Here is a 20921-nt window from a genome sequence, read left to right as displayed (position 1 = left end):
ATTGTCCTTTCGATTCGACGCCCACGTACATACGTAGCCTCGTGTGTAGTAATAATTCACGTTCTCGGCAGAGTCTCCTACTTGCGTTGAATTTAATACGAAACTCGCGCACGTCGGAATGTTGTCATCTTGCTTTGGAAGAAGCAGCCTTAAAAAAACAATCGCCGTGCGTATGTAATAGCATTTAAAGATTGACTAACGGTCTCGACGGATATATAAAACGTTCGACTGTTGCCCGGTGCTTTGTAGAGGTGGCAACTTCGGTTTATCATACAGGAATACCGCGAGACATTCCGCGAGGATGCTGCGGATAATTCAGGGTTGACGATGCTCGGATTCTACAATATTTAAAGTAAATTAAAATTGACTTGTGGGGTGTAAGATTGAACTCGGCAACGATCGCCACACAAAGAAAGTTATTACGGCTGATTTGTAAGTTGGGAGCTGAAAAAAAGTCAAACAAAGAATTTTTTAAAGATAAAAATACCTTTTTGGAACGTAGTGTTACTTTTCTGTACTATAAGACACGTGTGTTTTTATCTACGTTGATTAATAAGAAGCTGCTCTAGGGGAACCCCCCTTCTCTTGAAGAGATGACAGGAATGAGCGCTCAAAATAAAAACGAAAAAAGGTAGGGTGAAACGAGAGACTGCAAGATTGCAAAATTACAAGCGCATCACGCAAAATAACTACGACATGGATGTGAAAAAATAAAGCAAATATGATTAATGTTTAACAGATTTTTTCATCCAATATTATATATTATATTACTCTAGTTAAAAATTCTAATAAACTGATTTAAAATCTAAATTAAATTCTAATAAACTGATAAAATCACTACAGATTTAAACTTAAAATCCAGTCTACACTCTTAAAAAAATCATTGTTTTTCTTTATTAAATTTGTGAAAAAACTTCATGCTTAACACGCTTAAAACAGCTGTGACCATATAAAAGCATATACGTATTTGTACTAGTCATTTTTTTAACCGGTGTATATCGGGGCTTTGTTGTTTAAGCGTATTATGAGAACCACCGTTCTGTGAACGACGCTTCAGAAGTTAACCATTATTAAAAAAAACTTTTACATAAAATTACAAAATGTAATTCTCATTATTTTAACCAGCTCTTGGATTTCTTTGCGGGTCAGAACATTAGTCACATGGATTATTCCTCACACAAACATTGATCACAAATCGATCGCAAAATTAACAGGACGCAAAGTGAAAACTAAAAGTGATTAAAGAAAATTAATAAATATTAAAACACAATTTTTTAAATATTTCTATTATTTCACCAATAATGTACATATTAAGTTATTAATTTTAATAATAATAGGACACAATGTGAAAAAAAATAATTAACTGAAATAAAATATTAATAAATATCTATACACTATTTTTTAAATAATTTTATCCGGTTTTACAAGAAAAATATCTGGGTTAAATAATATTGTGGTAATTAGGTATTTTTCATTTAAAAATCGAAAGCATATAGAACTATTTAACTATGAAAAAAAAGCTGCTGATTTGTTCAACTAAATGTATCAATGAACGGTGATAGATATAAACATAATTATAGTCCATCCAAGATGTTAACGCTCATCATCGTTGTGTTGGAAATAAGGGTGCGTGTATGCATGCATACATATACAGTTTTCCGCGAATTTGTTTACTCTGATAGGAGAACGTTACCAATGCTAAATCAGGGCTGTTTTAATGGTAGGGAGAGAGGAGAGAGAGAGAGGAAACCATACGTTGGAAATTGAATTAAAAATTATAATGTGTTATATTTTTATTATAAATTATTATCATGTTGTGGTATTTTGTAATAAATAAAACAATTCCTGTAATATTCTATTGGTATTTTTTCAAATATTATATTAAACAGATATTAAACCTGTAGAGTGATTCCAAAACTGCTCTCATGTTTTTGAGTTAAATATGTATATAAATAAACAAAATAAGCGAGAAAGTGGTATTTTAAATTTTCCTCAACAAATTAAATTAAAAAAGGAAAAATTAATTGGACATGTAATTTCACATGGTCGCCCTAAAATATTTCTCACCAATACTACATCGATGAGCGTTCACATCTTGTACGGACTGTATATAGTATACCTGATCGTTTCAAAAATGTATTTAATAATTATATATAAATCTGCGACCGATATTTTAACTTGAAAATAACTATAATTGAAAAGGTCGTAGAATATTGATTATTTTATTATTTACCTTAACCAGCTGACTACTTATCAGGTATTGGCCGAGCCTTTCACAAAAAAATATGACCTGAAGAAACCCTTTTTGGAACGATTGTTTTGAGAAACGGCAGTCTTATCGCTGTCGCTTTGCTTTGGAATTTATTCATAAATTTTGTGTGTTGTTATTTATAATTTTTGAGAAAACAATTAATGTTTTTTATTAAACTAAAAACTAATTTAAAAAAACGGTTAACCGAGTAAATAAAGCCGGTTTTTAATTTTTTTAAATGATCGAAAAACCGGACAATCGGTTATGGTTTTAACCCAATATCAGTGGAGACATGAATTTAACCCATGTGTTTTTTTCCTTTGACGATATCTAAAGAAAAAAGTTCGTCCTCGTCCTCGATCTTTTGAGAATTTAAAAGAATCAGACAAAATCGACAGCACTTCTTTGGAGATCAACTAAAAATAAAACACCATTTCTTTGGAGTGTAGAAGGAATTTCGGGAACGTCTTCAGCAATGTATTGTTAACAAAAGCAGCATTTGTGTAATCGATTTTTAATACAAAACTTGTTTTTGTGTACTTTTCAGAAATATATACATTTTTTTTATAGATAGCTTTGTTCCTTTTTTATACCCCTTTAAAACGTATGAGATCTTTATTCCCCACCTGTATGTAATGACAAAAATATTGAATATTTACGACTTTAAATATTTAAATAAATAAATATATGTATATAATATATATGCATCAAAATACTGCAATCGGACATCTCGATCGATAGCCGCGCGATCTCTGAATTTATGACAATTCGATTGGCTCGAATTTATACGATCGCCAACGCGTGCTTCCTTAAATATATCAATAACTTAATGTGACATCGATTATATTTTAATTGGTGTATATATTACAGTGAATATGTAGTATTCAATGAAATTGTATTTTTACTATTAGAAATATAATTTCACTAACTGGTCCAGTAAAAATGTGTCAAACAATTGATTCATAATTAAAGTAGGTTTAGGTTTTTGAACAGCAAATGGACGTTTCACAACTGGAAGTTGATTTTCAATAACATATAATTTCACTAGCGCCTATCAGTTAAATTAAATTGGTGAAAATATATCGTATACTAATACACGTTCACTCTAACATACAAATAAAATTGCAAAAAAACGATACTTATAGTTATTAGAGTGTAATGAATATGATTTTAGCTCTTCCGGATTCAGAGCTGTTACGCTATTTAGTTTGATCATATCCTTTAGGATGAGTACGCGAATTGAAATTAAAATAACAAAGCAATCATCAACAAATGGCTTAGCTAAAATAGACTCATGAGTCATTCGATTCATACGAGTATTTGTTAAAAAAATATGATTATAAATTATTTTAACACATACAAAATTCTATTATTTCTATTAAAATCTGATGAATTTAACGTGATGAGTGAAAATTATCCTAATTATAATTATCGTACGTCTATTTGCTTATTTAAATTTTCTTATTTTAGTATTGATTTCTAGTCGTGCTAATTAAATAAGATATTCAAGTAGCTAATCATAATATGTGACGTAAAATTTGTAAAACAAACAATCTTGTTTTTGCATTTGAATATGCTATATGAAATATACAAATACATTAGCAATACTGTTTGTTTTACCATTATCAACTATAAGTTATAGCAAATTACACGCAAAATGCATTTTTTTCAACATTAAAGATTTGTATATATTTTATTGAATATAAGCACTACTCAAGCCTTTATGTCTTCTATCGTTCCCACTCCACATATGAACAAAATTTGACATCAAATTTTCATTTTAAGGCATTTACAGTGGCGGTGCCGCAGCTATACAAAATATACTATATGAGAAGCGGCGATTCCACAGTTTATATTGACTTATTTTTTTAGTTCACTTTTCATGAAATAATGCAGGGAATTTTATTATTTTATGAACTTTATCTGTTGTTAAATTATGCGGTTTATGATCGTTGATAAGATAATTTTTACCGCAGTCATGATTTTTGTTTTATGTATAGCTCAAATTTATATTTTTCATATTAAAAAATTAAATATAATAGCAGCAGCCCTGGAAAAGTCTTTCGAAGATTCACTGCATCGATAAGTCGATGCACATTTGCGAATCGCGACTCAAAACCTGTTTTGGAAGAAGTCTCAGATTATAATAAATAACTGGCGTCTGTGTGGATAACCATGCGGTTAACAAAAAAGCAATGTCAAAGAGTTGGAACATAAATTTCATATGCAACGAAATCCAATTAGCTAGAAATGCGTTAATTGAATATTAATTATTACAATTTATATTCAAAATGATGTAATATCATTAATAATTATGTAATTTAGCAAATCTTCAAACCAATATTTGTAGTTTAATAATAATTAACGAAAGAAATACTTTCAAAAAGGTTCAAAAGTTTACTATAATAAATTATATATTATTTTTATTTTAAAGCTTTGAGTGGTATCACTGTACATGTACGGTGGTCGATCACTCACTGTTTTGAGGTACCCAGGATAGTTATATACATACATAACCAAAAAAATAATAAATAAAAAACATTCATATAATATTTTTTAAAATTTAATTTAACGTAAATTATTTTTATAGAATGTAATACCAATAAATTAAAGAGTACGTAATAAATGAGTATGACAAAAAATATTTTATATTAATTTTATACAAAAATATTGAGAGCCTCTGAATTGATATAAAAAAATCCACAAAAATATGTAAAATAAATTAACGAAATTTAATAATAGAAGAGTGTTAAAATAAATTATTAAAACATAATACAGTAAAATTTCTTTGTAACGAATACCGAAATAACGAAATTCCCAGTATAACGAATTGTCAATTTGTCCCCGAAAAACTTTCATACAAAATCTTTTCATTGTAACGAAGACTCATCTCAGTATAACGAAATATTTTGATCCGAATTTAAGAATGACGTTACAACTTGATACAATATTTCTCCGAATTCAGTCGTCCTTGACTTGGCGTGTGTGGGATGTGTTCACAAGCGACATTCAAAGTGTTTCGCCGATCCTTAAACTTTTTTTGTTAAACATTTTTTTTAACAAATACAGTATCCTTTAAAAATGGATAAAAAATGATCTGTCAATCTTGTAAGAGGTTATTTTGATGCTGTAGTAATATGATAATTAAAAATAAAATAAAAATATATCATCTTCTTTACATTCAATATAACGAAATTTTTCTTCTGTCCCGTGAGCTTCGCTATACTGAGATTTCACTGTAATACAAAAATTAGTAAAATAAATCAAAGTAATAAAACGTTAAGAATCACTGATTTTTTCAATAATTTACCATAAATGTAGTATAAGTAATAATAAATTAATAACAACAGATATAATTATGGTAAAATACGTAAAATTAAGTCATAGGTGTATTGTAACAAATTAATAAATGTGTATAAATTAACTCACTACTCAAAAGGTTAACTTAAATTGAGTTCTAAATTTTACTAATTTCTTTACAGAAAATTGGGACTGGAACTCGTACCACGCGATGGTTCAAGAGCTGTTCAACCAGGAGAACTCGGCGCTGTTAAGTTATACCGTGTGCATCTATCCAGCTCTAAATCAGTCAACGTTAGTAACATAACTGTAATCTTATACGTTCCATTATAATGTCGCTATATACATGATCTATTTTATAGACCGGAACTCTTAGACGAGGCGGTAGTCATGGCGGAGGCAACGGTACCAACGGAACTGTCAATACCAATAACGGACCTGCTCATCTTTGGTGCTGCGCAAGAGCCTGTGCCGCCGGCGGCGGAGCTCCGGCACGAGCTCTCCTCAGTTTGTACGACGGACGCCGTCAAGCATTTGTGTCGGAGCGGTTCTTGATCCGTCTCGACTCTGATGGCTTCCAAAATTATCTCGACAAACTGCACGCAAATTGTGCCATATTCACAGATTTAGGATCTGCTGATTTAGCCAAAGAGCTGTATCTGGTAGCTCAGATTGTACGAGTCGGTAGAATATTAGCAACAGATGCCACTAAGCGCGGAATCACACCTTGCGTCACCGAAGACTATAGACGACCTTTAGGAGCTGGGGTGTTAGCGTTGAGCGACGTACTGGCGGCGCCGTTGTATCAAGATGAAAGAGAATTTAGTTTTAAGGTAATGTTAAATTAAAAAAATCTTAGAACATTCACAACATCCAAACAGATCAATTTTTATTAATTCAGATCTATGATAATCTGTTCATATCATTTTAGATTTATCAATGCGAAGAGAAAGATTTTCATCAATTGCACGAGTTGATCATCAAAAAGCAAAGCAATAAATACAGTCTGCTGTCGAACCATCCAAATTTTGGCATGACCGTATCTTTGCGGTTGATCAGAGGTGATATAAGCAGTCCAGCGGCCGGAAACGGAAATGTTAGTTCCGCCGGAGCCACTCGAGTGTGCAAGATTGGATTCCCAGATGTGATCATGCCCGGTGATATTAGAAACGATCTGTTCTTGACATTAGAACGTGGCGAATTCGAAAGAGGCGGAAAAACAACGCCTAAAAACGTTCTCGCTACAATTTCTGTGTTAGATTCTTCAGGCACTATAATTGAGGTGCATAATTGTTTTATAATTCAACTTAAATGGCTTAGAAGTTGGTTTATATATATATATTTTTAGGATTGCGTGTTTGGCGCTGCTGGAACCGAAGCAGGAGCTTACCACGATGCTCCGTTGTTATACCATAACAATCAGCCTGCATGGCAAGAGGCATTAAGATTGGCAGTTCCTTTAGATCGATTTCCAAATGCTCATCTGCGCATTGATTTCAGACATTGTTCAAGTAAATATAATATACATATGTATATCTGGATGTTCCATAAGTCGATACGTTTTTGAAGGTGCGGGTTAGATGAGATAAAAATTAAAACGTGTAATACTTTTACTAAATTATATATTTTCCACCCTTTTCTACAATTATTATCCACATGTTAATTAATTTTTTTTATCTGATTCGAAAAATAATTTTTTTTGGAAGCAATAACTTTCTTAATGTCGTTTTTTATATCAGGTTTTGTTAAATGTTTTTTTTTCACCTAAAAATAGCTGCAGGGATATAAATAGACGATAGATCATTGTCTGAAGAATAGGGTAGGTGAGAAAGGAGTTCTCAAGAAAATCCATTCATCTTTCGTATCGCCTTCTTAAATACATGAAGGCGAGCGCTTTCTTGGTCTAAAGTTACCCTTCTTTAATTTATAAAGGAGAGTAATTTTATGGTTTGAGTCACTTTTAACCCTTTCACCGTGGATGACTTCTATAGAAGTCATCAAAAAAATCGCCAGTACTCATTGGGCACCTAAAGGTACAACAAACATTTGAGCCTGTTTTTTTTTAATGTTCCCACGTCCTATTTCCACGGTCGCATTAGACTCGGGAGTTTCGGCCCATGGGCGACCGGTTATTACCCAGCCTAGTTTTCGCGCCTGCACGCTGCGTGGACAGGCGTTAGACTAGGCCTCCTTCCTTGATCGTCCGAGTGATGACCGCAGTCGGGTTGACCGTCGCGATTTAGCTACTGATGGTCTCCGGCATCACTATCCTTTATGGAGACAGGAGTTGGATAGGGGAAGTGGAGGAAAGGGAAGGTAGCGGGCAGTCGCGCTCCGCTTACCTAGGGAGTCTACGGGAGAGAAATAATTTTTTAACGCAACATGTTCAACAAGAGGTTTTTTTTAGTCATATCTTCTCTTTATTGATGGTTGTTTTATCAGCATTGCGCACTCCAACTGCAGGAAGCGCTCGCAGGTACTCCTAATGAGGGCTGTTTGTGCGAGTATCTCGGATTAGGACAGAAAGGCTGTCCGTGAATGGTGCTGGACGTTTTTGGGGCTCCGAGAGGGGACATCTTATTGGTGCCCCGCTGCGTCAGGTGACGGAGCACTCTATGAGGAGCGGACGTCTTCGCGGTCGGAGTAGCTTTTGCAGAAACGTTCGAAAGCTTGGAGGTTTTTCTTTGACGCAACTAGGCCTTGGTGGGTAAGAAGGCCCGGGTTCTCCAGCTCGAAAGCGGAGTGGAGCTGCGTTTGCTCCTCGTCTAGAAGCTGGCAGTCCCACAAGATGTGCTCCAAGGTCTGGTTGTCATGGCCACATGGACAGTCCGCCTCTGGCTTTAGTTTGAATCGCTTCAAGTAGGCTCCGAAGGCCCCGTGCCCTGTGAAAAACTGTGGTGTGTACGTCGCATCTCATCCAGCGCTTTTCGAGTCGGGTCTCCACCTGCGGAAAAATTTAAAGGATAACCTTTTCGATGGGGGAGCTCCAGCGTCTTTGCCACTCGTCAAGAGCGGCAGAGAAATTATAAAAAATATGGCATGAATTAACAAATTTCGAAATGGCGCGCAAAATATCAGTCGTGGTGAAAGGGTTAAACAGACATCATTGGGGAACCCCCTTGATGTCTGTTTGGCAGGTGGGGGATATTTCCCTCAAACAATTTGTGAGACCCATATTATGCAAATTTTTAAACATCTGTGAACTGATGAAGACGAAACGTTGGGCTTTTATTGTATTGTTAATCTCGGACATGCTTTGATGGCAGCCCTAATATCCTCACTAACAATCTGCCCTTATATATATATTCATTGTCAAAAGTCCCGAATCAATTTTTAATACGACATTTGACACTTTCTAAATTTAATAACATCCCTGCTCATTGCATTACAGATGTTTTTAACTGCTATTGTCGCATTATGACTGAGTTAAAACTCATAAAACATAATATAGTTTAACGGAGAAACACCAAAATAATAGTGAAGTTATTGTTAATTTATAAAAAGTTATACATATTTGCAAATGTAAGAAAAACCAACGCAAATACTTAAGGGACAACCTGATATGTTATCAAAATAATATCGAATCTAATTGATTGATGTTTTAGCGCGCGATAAAGGCGAACGTAAATTGTTTGGTTTTGCTTTCGCACGTCTAATGGAAGAATGCGGAGCGACTATCAGTGACGGACAGCATGAGCTATTTATATACAAATGTGAAGATCCCACGAGGTATTATACAATAAATTAATAAAGGAAGAACTGTTTTAACACAAATATCAATTTTAGATTGCTCAATGCCAGTTACCTGAATCTAGCGAGTGGTACCAAAGATGCTAATTTCAACAAGCAATCAAACAGTGATCTTTGCTCATTCGGTAGAAGTAATAAAGAAGTAGTTGTTATCAAAACGTTGCTTTGTTCGACTAAACTCACTCAAAACAGTATGATATTTATCTATATATAATACATGTATAATTTTCTTAATAATATTTGATTATTAATAATAATGTAATACACATCTTAGGTGATTTATTGGCTTTATTGCAATGGCGTGCTCATCCAGAATGCATTCAAGAAACATTATTGAGAGTGTATAGCTTGGGAGATAAATTATTATGCGAAGAACTGGTTAAATTTCTTCAAGACGTTCTAGATGCTCTATTTTCACTATTTTCAACTGAAGATGGAAATAGGTATACAATCAAATATATGATTATTACGTATTTGATCATGTTTAAAACATCGTTTGTATTTTCAGTACTCCATATTCTGGAACTGTATTCCTAGTCTTGGTATCGATATTCAGTCTTCTCGATGAGAGTAAATTTCAACATTTCCGTCCAGTGATGGATGCTTACATCGACAGTCATTTTGCAGCAGCCTTAGTTTATAAGTGAGCATTATTGATTGAGTCATTGTTGATATTATATGTGTTGTTTATATATATTTGATTAATTATAGGGGACTGTTGATATCGATCCAACATTGTGCGGAATGGGCGCAAGGAATGGAGAACCAAGATCCGATTCAAAAGTGTTTCCGTTCACTTGGAATTATTTTAAGGTTCGCTATTCAAAGCAGGCGGTTATTTGCTAGAGCTAACGGCGGACAATATGAAGATAGCTTCAGGAAGGAACTTAGAGCAGCAGCAGCAGCTCTGGCTAATATATTACGTCTTGCGCCTACAAAGACTATACTTCCAGCACAAGTAATACGAATATATATATTTATAGTTCATTAACTTTTTCGCTTTATCTTCATTTTATTTAATAAATCATAGATCGCTCTATTGGGATCTTGCGGAGCAGTCATGGAACAGATTGGTGAAGCACTCGGAGCTGCAGAAGGCGCTAGAGCGGCTGCTGCATTGTTGGACGCACCGCAACCAGCTCCAGCATCACCGCCCACTCTTGCTCGTGCACGATTGCAAGCAGCTCGTCAACTCGTTGCCACTAAACTCTTCACTAGTGACGATGGTAAATCTAGTTTTGTTCGTTTCACTTTTGAAGAAGTTTATTATTATTAATGAAATGCTTAACTCGTAGAATCACGTAATGTGTTACTTGCAACAATCTGTCGTCATGTCCGATCACATTTACTGAGACGTGATGAATTGGAAGAGTGTGCAGAACTTCTCGGAGATGCTTTAGCTGCACTGTATGAATATCAACGAGAGAATAATATAATACCACCTATGCATCTCGATACTTTATGTCTCGGAGTCTTGGACGCTTTAGTGGACTCGCTGTTGAATATAATAGGAGTAACATCTTCAGTACTGGTAAGACTCACTTGGTTATATATTACTATATTTTATTATACAAATGCAACTAGTTCGAGAGAGTCATGTTTGTTATAGTTATTTATGTGTTTCAGAAAGAGTACGCAGATATAACCTTTTTCATTGATAAAGTTTAAGGGAAAGATTTTATGTATTTAGTCTTAACAATAATACCAAAATTTTCAATACCGGTATTTACATTACGGACATTATTATTATTATTTTAATTAATTGACCGAAAAAATAATCTTATGTAGTACCATGCTTATTGATTAGCAAGACCAAAGCATTCGAATACCTTGGCAACTATTATTTTGATGCATTTAATATTTTTATTACAAATTATTTAATTTAAAACACTTCGTTAATTATAAAAAAAAATAGTTTTGAAAGTTCGGGTGCCAAATCTTTCTTATTTTGTAAAAATAAATATAAGACCACATTGTCTTTGATCGTCTGCTTCTGGATGCCTCCTAACTTTTTTATACTAGGGGCCAAAGTACCATTCGCCAATTTATAGCAATAAAATATATTACTCATTTTTTGTAAGTTATGATTATCTGAAAGAACATTATGAGAAAGAAGTGCGTAGAAATTTGTAAATATGTTTGTTCAAAGTGACATTTTTTTCTTAAAATATATTTATATTATTGATGATTGAGATGTGATTTATTTATTTTATTACACATTTAATATTAATTTTAGAATAATATAATAATATTTATAAAGCATATTCAGTGAACTATTTGGCTATAAATATGTCTGAATGGAGATAAAAATGTACAAATAGTAGAAAGAATTTTGTGAATGTAATACCTGCTTTTGTTTTCATTTCGCCAGCCATCCCTGTCATAAAAAAGGGCGCGGTCATTTCTCTGTTACATAATGAATATTATTCTACTTTGATGTCCTACCCTGATAAAAGATTAATCACCTAGAATGAACACCATTTAATTCTACGCTTTGGTTTTTAAGTAATATGGGCTTCGTCGTTTTCATAGTTCTAAGTTATGGTGATATCGTTATCAACAAATAAGATGTACAGATTAAAAAAAAAATTTTTGTTACTACCGGTATTTCATTTTGTAGTACTGAAGTTCAAAAATTGACCTTCGGTAGTACCGAAGGTAAATTTTTGAACCAATACTGTTTTACTGGTATTGCAATCCTTAGTCTTAATATGTTGTGTTAGTAGCAGAATGTGTCATTCGCTCTCGGACACTTTTGTCGTAGTCCAGCGTATTATTTAATATGATTTATAAAGTAAGGATTGTAATAAAGATACTGAAGATTATACATATTTTCAGGGAGCATTAACAGCCTCTCTTCTCGGACTATTAGAACTTGTGAATGCTTCTCAAATGAAACGATTATGCGATTCGTTGGCACATAAGCCGCTGAAAGATTTTCTTATGAGGACGTTCTTGCTCTTCACCAATCTGGTTGAATTAGAGGTGTGTATTGTATTTTATTTTTTTAATTATTATTCACTGTGAATATTGATTTTATTTTATCATATAGGTATTCCCGGGAGATTGGCTACTGATGAGAGTAAGCGGTTGTGCAGCTCTCCTGCGAGGATTAGAGCTATTGGCACCTCCTTTGCCTAAATTCTTCCTAGGTCCAGATCCACCGTTTGATCCGCAAGTATGGAGCGCCTATTTGGGTGCTTTGGTAAAATTCTTAAGACAGCCCGCTCTACAAGTCGAATCATGGGGACGAGGCTGGAAAGCTCCGCTTCAAGAAGTGCACGGAGATTTGCGTGTGCCGGCAGCTTTACATCTACTTTCAATGTGGTCTCATTTAGGTAATACATCAAATAAATCTAGTGCTTAAATATGTTTTTAATTATATTTTTATTTCTCCTAAGGTGATCAAAAATTGGTTTTGGCCGGAGAGATGGTCGGTCCTTTGTTGGAAGTTACTCTGGTAGCAGAATTACGACGTGCCGCTTTGAGTGCTTTGGTTGAATTGATGGCACGTGAAAGAGCAGTTGCTGGACATGCGCGTCGACTTGAGGCTGCTCTGGTGGATCGTCTCGATACACTAGTCTCCGACAACAAAGCTGATGATGAATATCGCCGATTGTTTAACACAATGTGAGTTGATCTCTTTTATTTATTCAATCCCCAAAACAGTTTTGATTCATATTTATATTTGTGAATTAATTCCATGCTTCAGGGAGCATCTCAGTGCTGTGTAAGTATTCGATAGATGAATGTTTATGTTGTATTTGTATTAGTATACTGTATAAATCTTTATGTTATTATTTTAAATATATAAAATACTTTTGTCAATTAATAGGTTAATGGAGCGAGTTCAAGCCGAAGAAGGCGGATGGCGTGAAGCAGGCGCAGCTTTTGTCGGTTGCGTTACAAGACTACTTGAGCGTCTATTGGACTATCGTGCTGTTCTTCAAGGAGAAGAAAATAGAGATAAACGCATGGCATGCACAGTTAATCTTCTGGTATTATAAGATTTATAATATTTATTAATACAGTTTAGATTATTGTATTATAATATTTAATTAATTTTTTAGAACTTTTATAAGAACGAAATTGACAGAAAGGAACTGTATTTGAGATACATATACAGATTGCATGATCTACATTTGGCCGCTGAAAATTATGCTGAAGCTGGATATACAATGATGGTAGATTAAATGAATTTTATAAGTTATAAATATGCATATTGCAATTTATTACGATTGTAGCTGTACGCTGATATGTTGAGCTGGGAGAGTACTAACTCAATAGCTGATCCAAATCATCCGGATACTCCTGAATGCGAACGGAAAGAGATGCTGTATCACAAAATCATCAACTACTTTGATCGGGGAAAGGTATATATTTATTTATATTTAACTTCCGACTTTGCCCATTTTTTGTCCTGGTATTACCGGTATTGACATTACTTTTATTTTTATTATTAATTGGTAATAAAAAAAGACCTGAAAAATAATGTACATTCATTTAAAATCGAACTGAATGCTGTATTTCTATGTTTATACTGTAATATATTGTTAAATATTGATACATGCTTGCGAAATTTGCGAAAAAATCCATGGATTCAAGAGTCGGTACATTTTCTTTAAAGATATTGAATAAAGCTTTTGTATATATTGTCGTTTTCATAATTTATTTTGGGAAATATAATAAATAAGCAAATCAAATTTCGACTTAAGTTGCCGACATTTATGACCATTTATCCGTCTGTTTATTTATGCATATTTCGTGTTTCAAAGAATAAGAAGTTTTTAAACAATATTCCTTACATTCAGGTACTTTTAAAAATACTTTATACGCTGATCCTTTATTGTATATGAGTACCAATAAAAATCAATAAGACGACTCTGTACAAAAACCTTTCTGTCCCATTTATTTCTTCATTTTCATTCATTTACTATATTGTCGGAAAAAATATTAGTGAAAAGTAATAATATGATATACAATATAGTACGATAATATGAATATAATCAATCTGATTTTAGTGCTGGGAGGCTGGAATACCGCTATGTAAGGAATTGGCCGACCTCTACGAGACTAAATTGTACGATTACGGAAAGCTAGCTCATGTCTTACGAACCAGAGCCCGTTTTCATGAAAACATCTTGACTCAATTAAGACCTGATCCCGAGTATTTCAGAGTGGGATATTACGGTCAAGGTTTCCCACTGTTTGTCAGAGTACGTATTTCATCTAAATTAATATAATCTTTAAATGTTGAATATGAAATTATTTGGTTTATTTTATAGAACAAACAATTTGTGTATCGTGGACTTGAATATGAGCGCATAGGTGCTTTCACCGTTCGACTCCAAGCCGAGTTCCCAACGGCTCAAATACTGATGAAAAACTCTCCACCCGATGAAAGTCTACTGAATTCTGATGGACAGTTTATTCAAATTTGTAACGTTCGAGGTGTGCCGACTCCCGGAGCCGGTGGATTAAATTCCACTGCTCCCGAAGTGCTGACACGTCATTATCAAGCCCATCATCTCAGAACTTTCCATTGCGATAGACCGAAACACAAAGGACCCATTGATAAAGATAATGAATTTAAGGTTAGTAATTAATTGATTTTTATATATTGTATAAAGGTATGTTTTATAATAAATTTTACTGCAGAGTCTATGGATTGAGCGTAGTACTATCGGCATTGAAAATGAACTTCCTAGTATATTGCGCTGGTCAGAAGTTGTGCACCGGTCTGTAGAAGAAATTGCGCCGATACAAGTATGCTTTCTTTAATTGTGTGTATATTGGGTTATAGTCTTATTACATATATAATTGTATTTTTAGTATGCGTGTGAAACTATGGAGACTGTGGAGAGAGAATTGAGGCAACTCATGGCGCTCTATACGGCTGAACCTTCACGTAATATCAATCCATTCTCAATGAGACTTCAGGGCATTATTGACGCTAATGTCATGGGAGGACCTAGCAAGTATCAGGAAGCGTTTTTGTGTGAAGAGTTCATTTCTCAGTGGCCAAAGTTGAGTGGAGAAGTTTCAAGATTAAGATCGTTGCTCATTGCACAAGCTCGTCTATTGGAAGCTGCATTGGCGTTGCACGGAAGATTGGCACCGACTAGTGTTCAGCCGTTGCATAGGTTAAAATTTATTATGTACTGTCTTATAAATAGTTATTGCATGATTTATAATATGTTTATGAAATTCTAGACGCCTGTTGGAACGATTCGGTCAAATGAAACAATCACTAGGACCGATTGCTCGAATCAAGAGACAGCAATCGGAGAGTATTGTCAAGTATGTATTTTCTCAATGATGTAAATATAATTATGGGGCATTTGTTTATGATTTATAAATATTATTTCAGTACACCATTACCACCTGTACCTGTTGAAAGACGAGCACAAAGTCTTCAAACTGAAAGCACAGAAATATCGAACTATGAAGATTCTCATTTATATACTAAGCCGATTGTGAGTATTTTTAATAACGCATTTAATTAATAATATAAGAGTGTAAAAGTAAGACATACCATTTGCAAGAAATCAAATATTACATGAAACATTCCATACCATTAATCGTAACTTATATTTAATTGGTCAGTATTTAAATAGTTTAATGTTCCGTATTTTATTAAGCGAATAGTCAGTATTATTTTACTGTAATGGTCAGTATAAATAATGAATAGGTCAATATAAATCTAATAATTGGTCAGTTTAAACAGAAAGGTCAATATTTTTTTTAAATTTGGTCGGTAGCCGTGATTATCAAAATATGGTTATTGCTCTTTGATGTGCAATGACTTTTCTAGAAACTGAATACATATATATTTTCTATTTTAATACTTTACATTTGGTACAACCTAAACTTTAATTATATAATCCATTTTTGGAGTTAGGTTAGTTTGTTTAAATTAGGTTTTGGTTTGAACAGTAAATGGACGTTATATTTGTTCAATGTTGAAATATTTTTTTAATGTTGAATAAATTTAATTATAGTGAAATAATTTATTTTTCGTGGAATTTATTTGTTATTAGTGCAAATTATTTTTGTATAACTAGTTAAATATTTAAATAATATTTTTTTAATTTAAATTATTGTTAATGATTTCTATAGAAAGTAATACTAATAAATTAAAAAATATGAAATAAATGAACATAATAAAAAATATTTAATGTTAATTTTATAAAAAAATATTGAGAGCCTCTGAAATGCTTTAAAAAATCACAAAAACCGAATAATATATAATAAATATGTAAAATAAATTAAAGAAATTTAATAATAGAAATGTGTTAAAATATAATAGTATAAAAAAGTTTTAAAATAAATCAAAACATTAAAACGTTCAGATTCACTGATTTTTTTTCTATAATTTACTACAAATGCAATATAAAATAATAATAAATAAATAATAACAAAAAGAATTATGGAAAAATAAACTCATTCCCAGGTGTATACTAACACATTAACAAATGTGTATAAATTAATTCACTACTCAAGGGGTTAAACAATTATTAGTCCATCGGAAAAAGATAGTGCCAATCTCAACAACGCGCTTTTTGGCCATTCCTCTCCTTTCTTGGCATTAACCATCATACTTGGTCTTAACAATGAACTTATTACTGATCTTTTAATACATACCTACATTTATATATATTTTTAGTATTCATCTGAGTCAGTTGATGGTATATCACCTCCATTACGACCTCCTGCAAGGCATTCCAGGTAAAACTTATATTATCATGATACAATTGGATATATTTAAAATTTTATTTTATAAAATTAATATATGTATTTACTTTTAAATCTATAGGGAAGTAGATAACGGCGCAAATTCACCAACTCAAGATTTACCAGCTCCTCCATTGCCTCCTCGAAGCATAGGTTCATATCAATATTTAAATTTAAAATATACATTAAATAAAATTATATATTAAAAACTATCATTTAAAGGTTTAGATAAACGTTCGTCGATGGATAATGCTCCGCCAAATATACCGAAAAGAACTCATAGATACCAACAACCTGAAGACAACAGTTCTACTTCAGTCACGCCGGATCTTCGGGACTCCGGAATCTCAACAGCCAGTTTGAGCGAACTCACCAGTGCTTTGACGAATCTATCTTATGAAGAGTACCAACCGGCCATGAGCCAATACAATTCAGAATCGATGGACTTTAACAAAACGCCCGATTTCAACGGTAGCTTCGGATACGGCGATCCCATCAATCCAAACAACTTCAAGCTGGACAATTTTATGAACATCACTCCGGATAACGACGCGGACGTTGAAGACGGCCCGCCGCCGATACCTCCGAAAGCAGGAGCCATGGAGAGGAGCGAAAACGGAATGATTATGTCCGACGGATACATCGCACCTAAAATGAGAGTACAAGAAAACATCAATGTTTAAATTTTTTAATATCTTTTTTACGATAAAATGTAATATTGACGATGTGTTCAATGAATCTCTAAATATTTTTATTGATACGAAACTGTTCTATTACATTCCAATGACAAATAGTTTGCAAACTAGCAATAGTTGCCAAGTTTTTTTATTCATTCACTACTATTCACTGATTGCTAATACGCTGTGTATTAAATTATTACTCTTTATCACGGTTCAATATTTTATTTTATAAACGTACTGGACTGAAAATCTTATGGTCCATTTATAATGTGTGGGTAGTCCTATGTTGGTGTTTTATATATGACGTGAAGGATTATTTGACTACTTTTGTTATTAGTGAAATAAACAGATAGACTGAATGATTTATAAATGACTTCCAAATATATTTACTGATAGATCTTACTCGTTGTTTTATAAACTTAGTGAATTTTTAAAGCGTGTTTTCGCAAATGTTTGATCGAAGTATTTTCGATGTTGCACTACGCATTAATTAATTGAATTCTATGTTATTTATGATTATAATATTTTTGTTTAACAGTATTTAATTATTTATATTGTTTAAAATTTGCTTTTAACGTCACAATTTTATTGAATTTCTATGTTCGATTATTTACTTTGTAATCTCATGATAGTCATATAAGTGATGATATATTTAAAGGTCGGATAAACGAAACCCCATCCATAAGGATCGGTGAAATTGAACGAAGGTACCATAATGATTCGGTTGTGAAATGATTAGTATTAATTAAGATGGCACGACAAGAAGTGTGTTTTGATTCAAATTTTGTAGTAAAATAGTTGTGCTGTTTACTATTTTACTTTCCATTACTCAATTTCACTTTGATACTTTTTTAAAGACAGATCGAAATTTATTAGTAAACGTAAGTTAGGTTAGGGATGTGGTGATTATATTTTAATATTGAAACATTGTGAAACCAACATTTATCTTATTACGTTTAGTTTTGTTATCAAATATGCACATTTAAACAAATTAGCTTATTTTCAACTGAGATGATTGTGAATGATGTTTCAAAAGACTGGTTGAAAATAAATACCTCCTGATTTTCACATTTTTTATGAATTGCACGTCTATTTAATAATAACAATATATATAAAAATATTTTTAATATATTTCTATTATCAAAAAATTAGTACTTATATTTTTAATATTACATAATATATTAATGATGATAATGTTTTCATTATAATGCAATCTATACTTGTGAACTTTACAATTTACATAATTTTTTATATAATCGTGCAATATAATTTAATTAACTTTCATCGATATACGAATCACATGTTAATATTGTATTTAAATTATAATTTTTATATTGCTCATTTAGTCTATTTCTGTTACTTTTTTATGTGTAATATTTACATACTATTGCATGCGAACGAATGTTGGTAACATTAGTGTTAATCATATCAATTTTGTGTATGTTGAAATGAGAATGCTATACAATCATTATTTTCATTAAATGTAATACGCAATCGTATTACAATTTTTATTTTGTATACGTGTCACTATTAGAAGTAAGAGGTATTAATTGTATTGTGATGTATTTAATTTGATATTATTAATATTAAAAATAGTAAACGGTTCATTGTCGACTTGTTACGACAAATTCTATACTACTGTTTTATCGCTCATAATCGTACGAACTAGAAATAAAAATACACTATTACTACTACTGCCTTTTTGACCAATAACTTAATATAAAAATCATATTTTTGCAAAACTGGAGCATTTTACCGCTTGTGTATCAAATAACGCTGCTCAAATTCATAAACGATTATTGAAATTCAAAAACGATTCAACGAACTAGGCATTTTTATATATATACGGAATCTTTAACCGATATTTTGTCATTATACATAATACGTATTATTAAAATATAATAAATATTTACAAATTTATTATGGTAATATTTAACTCTCCTTATTTATTGGGGAGAGAGTATTTTCTATAGGACGTAAGTAGAACAATTCGGGCAATTGTTTCAATCGGCTTCCTTATCGTATTTGTAATCAGTAGTAAGGTTTTACAATTTATATTTTTAGAAATTTATTTTCTTTAACTGATTCATACATACTCCTCGCGGACCACTCATTAAAACATTCCAAATAAAATCAGTTATTAAAATAATAAGATTAGTGTTTGTCGTTGTGATAGGATAAAATCAATTGGACTCAGTATTTATTTTATAAATTTTGAACTATTTTATTTATGAAACGAATCTCACATTTACGTTTAAAACAATATCGCGATAGTTATAATTCAGCTACCGATGTTATTAAATTTTAAACTCTATTTTTACAATTAATAGTATTTTTTTATTGAATGAAATATTACTATTTATATAATCGATATGATTGCATTTCATATGTAGCTATATACGTGTATGTATAGTATATATTAATTATATATAAAATATGCACGTATACATACATATATATGTGCTTAATACAATGAATCATAATTTTTATATATATGTGTATCTACATTAGCATTTGAAAATTAATTTTCATGTGATTGTAATGAAAGTACCATATTTATGTGTGTGAATTACTTTACCAGTAAAATATTAAAAAATCGCCCATTCTTCTAAACATTAAATTTGTTTTTAATAATCAGTATATTATACTTATTTTCGAATGATTTTATATATTTCTTTATTAATATTTATTTTTTTATCAAATTACCGTAATGTAGACATTATTTATTTAATAATAGATTTTGAAGAATGAGCGATGTATATTTATTATGTATATGTGGGAAAATATTTTCTTACAACAAATACGTATATGAAATTAGTAAGTCGTAATCATGGATGTAGCGAGAAAAATACATATATTTATATTAGTAAGTGTATTTAACGATAATTGTATTGTTCAATGGTTAAGGAAATAAACTACTAGTCATTTGTATTGGTTTGCTTTCATTATTTATCATCCACATATTAAAAACCTTTGCCCATAATCCTTTTTTTGCACTTAGTTATTAAGTTTGAGGAAGAATTATTTACCTATTATAAATAACCGATTATATGTATGTACATATATAACAAGATTTTTAATTTCAAACAATTAAAAAATATGTATATGATAAAGTTTAATTGAATTCATTTAATTACAAGAAATTATAACTAATACAAATTTAATATCTTAGTAATAAAGACACTAAAAAAATGAAAAGATCGTTT

The 20921-nt window shown here is 31.9% G+C and overlaps 1 protein-coding gene across 1 annotated transcript in view; it reads left to right on the top strand.

Moving 5' to 3' along the window:
* Positions 1-18783, top strand: part of spg (dedicator of cytokinesis spg) — a 64489-nt gene extending 45706 nt beyond the window's left edge. The window contains exons 5-30 of the mRNA XM_088200970.1: positions 5734-5845; positions 5914-6384; positions 6483-6833; positions 6900-7062; positions 9157-9280; positions 9338-9492; positions 9576-9744; positions 9810-9944; positions 10013-10259; positions 10332-10527; positions 10597-10832; positions 12140-12286; positions 12354-12639; positions 12703-12931; positions 13137-13299; positions 13372-13485; positions 13546-13674; positions 14323-14517; positions 14587-14895; positions 14960-15067; positions 15134-15444; positions 15515-15601; positions 15672-15777; positions 16968-17029; positions 17118-17188; positions 17258-18783. Coding sequence (XP_088057096.1) covers positions 5734-5845; positions 5914-6384; positions 6483-6833; positions 6900-7062; positions 9157-9280; positions 9338-9492; positions 9576-9744; positions 9810-9944; positions 10013-10259; positions 10332-10527; positions 10597-10832; positions 12140-12286; positions 12354-12639; positions 12703-12931; positions 13137-13299; positions 13372-13485; positions 13546-13674; positions 14323-14517; positions 14587-14895; positions 14960-15067; positions 15134-15444; positions 15515-15601; positions 15672-15777; positions 16968-17029; positions 17118-17188; positions 17258-17718 — 5137 coding nt within the window. The 3' untranslated portion in view covers positions 17719-18783. The remainder of the gene's footprint in view (positions 1-5733; positions 5846-5913; positions 6385-6482; positions 6834-6899; positions 7063-9156; positions 9281-9337; positions 9493-9575; positions 9745-9809; positions 9945-10012; positions 10260-10331; positions 10528-10596; positions 10833-12139; positions 12287-12353; positions 12640-12702; positions 12932-13136; positions 13300-13371; positions 13486-13545; positions 13675-14322; positions 14518-14586; positions 14896-14959; positions 15068-15133; positions 15445-15514; positions 15602-15671; positions 15778-16967; positions 17030-17117; positions 17189-17257) is intronic.
* The last annotated feature ends 2138 nt before the right edge of the window (positions 18784-20921 follow it).

The sequence above is a fragment of the Plectrocnemia conspersa genome, unplaced genomic scaffold (assembly GCF_051122295.1).
Source record: "Plectrocnemia conspersa isolate PC_06_02 unplaced genomic scaffold, ASM5112229v1 ptg000012l, whole genome shotgun sequence".
In the NCBI taxonomy this organism is placed as follows: Eukaryota; Metazoa; Arthropoda; class Insecta; order Trichoptera; family Polycentropodidae; genus Plectrocnemia; species Plectrocnemia conspersa.
This window is presented reverse-complemented; position numbering and strand designations above follow the sequence as displayed.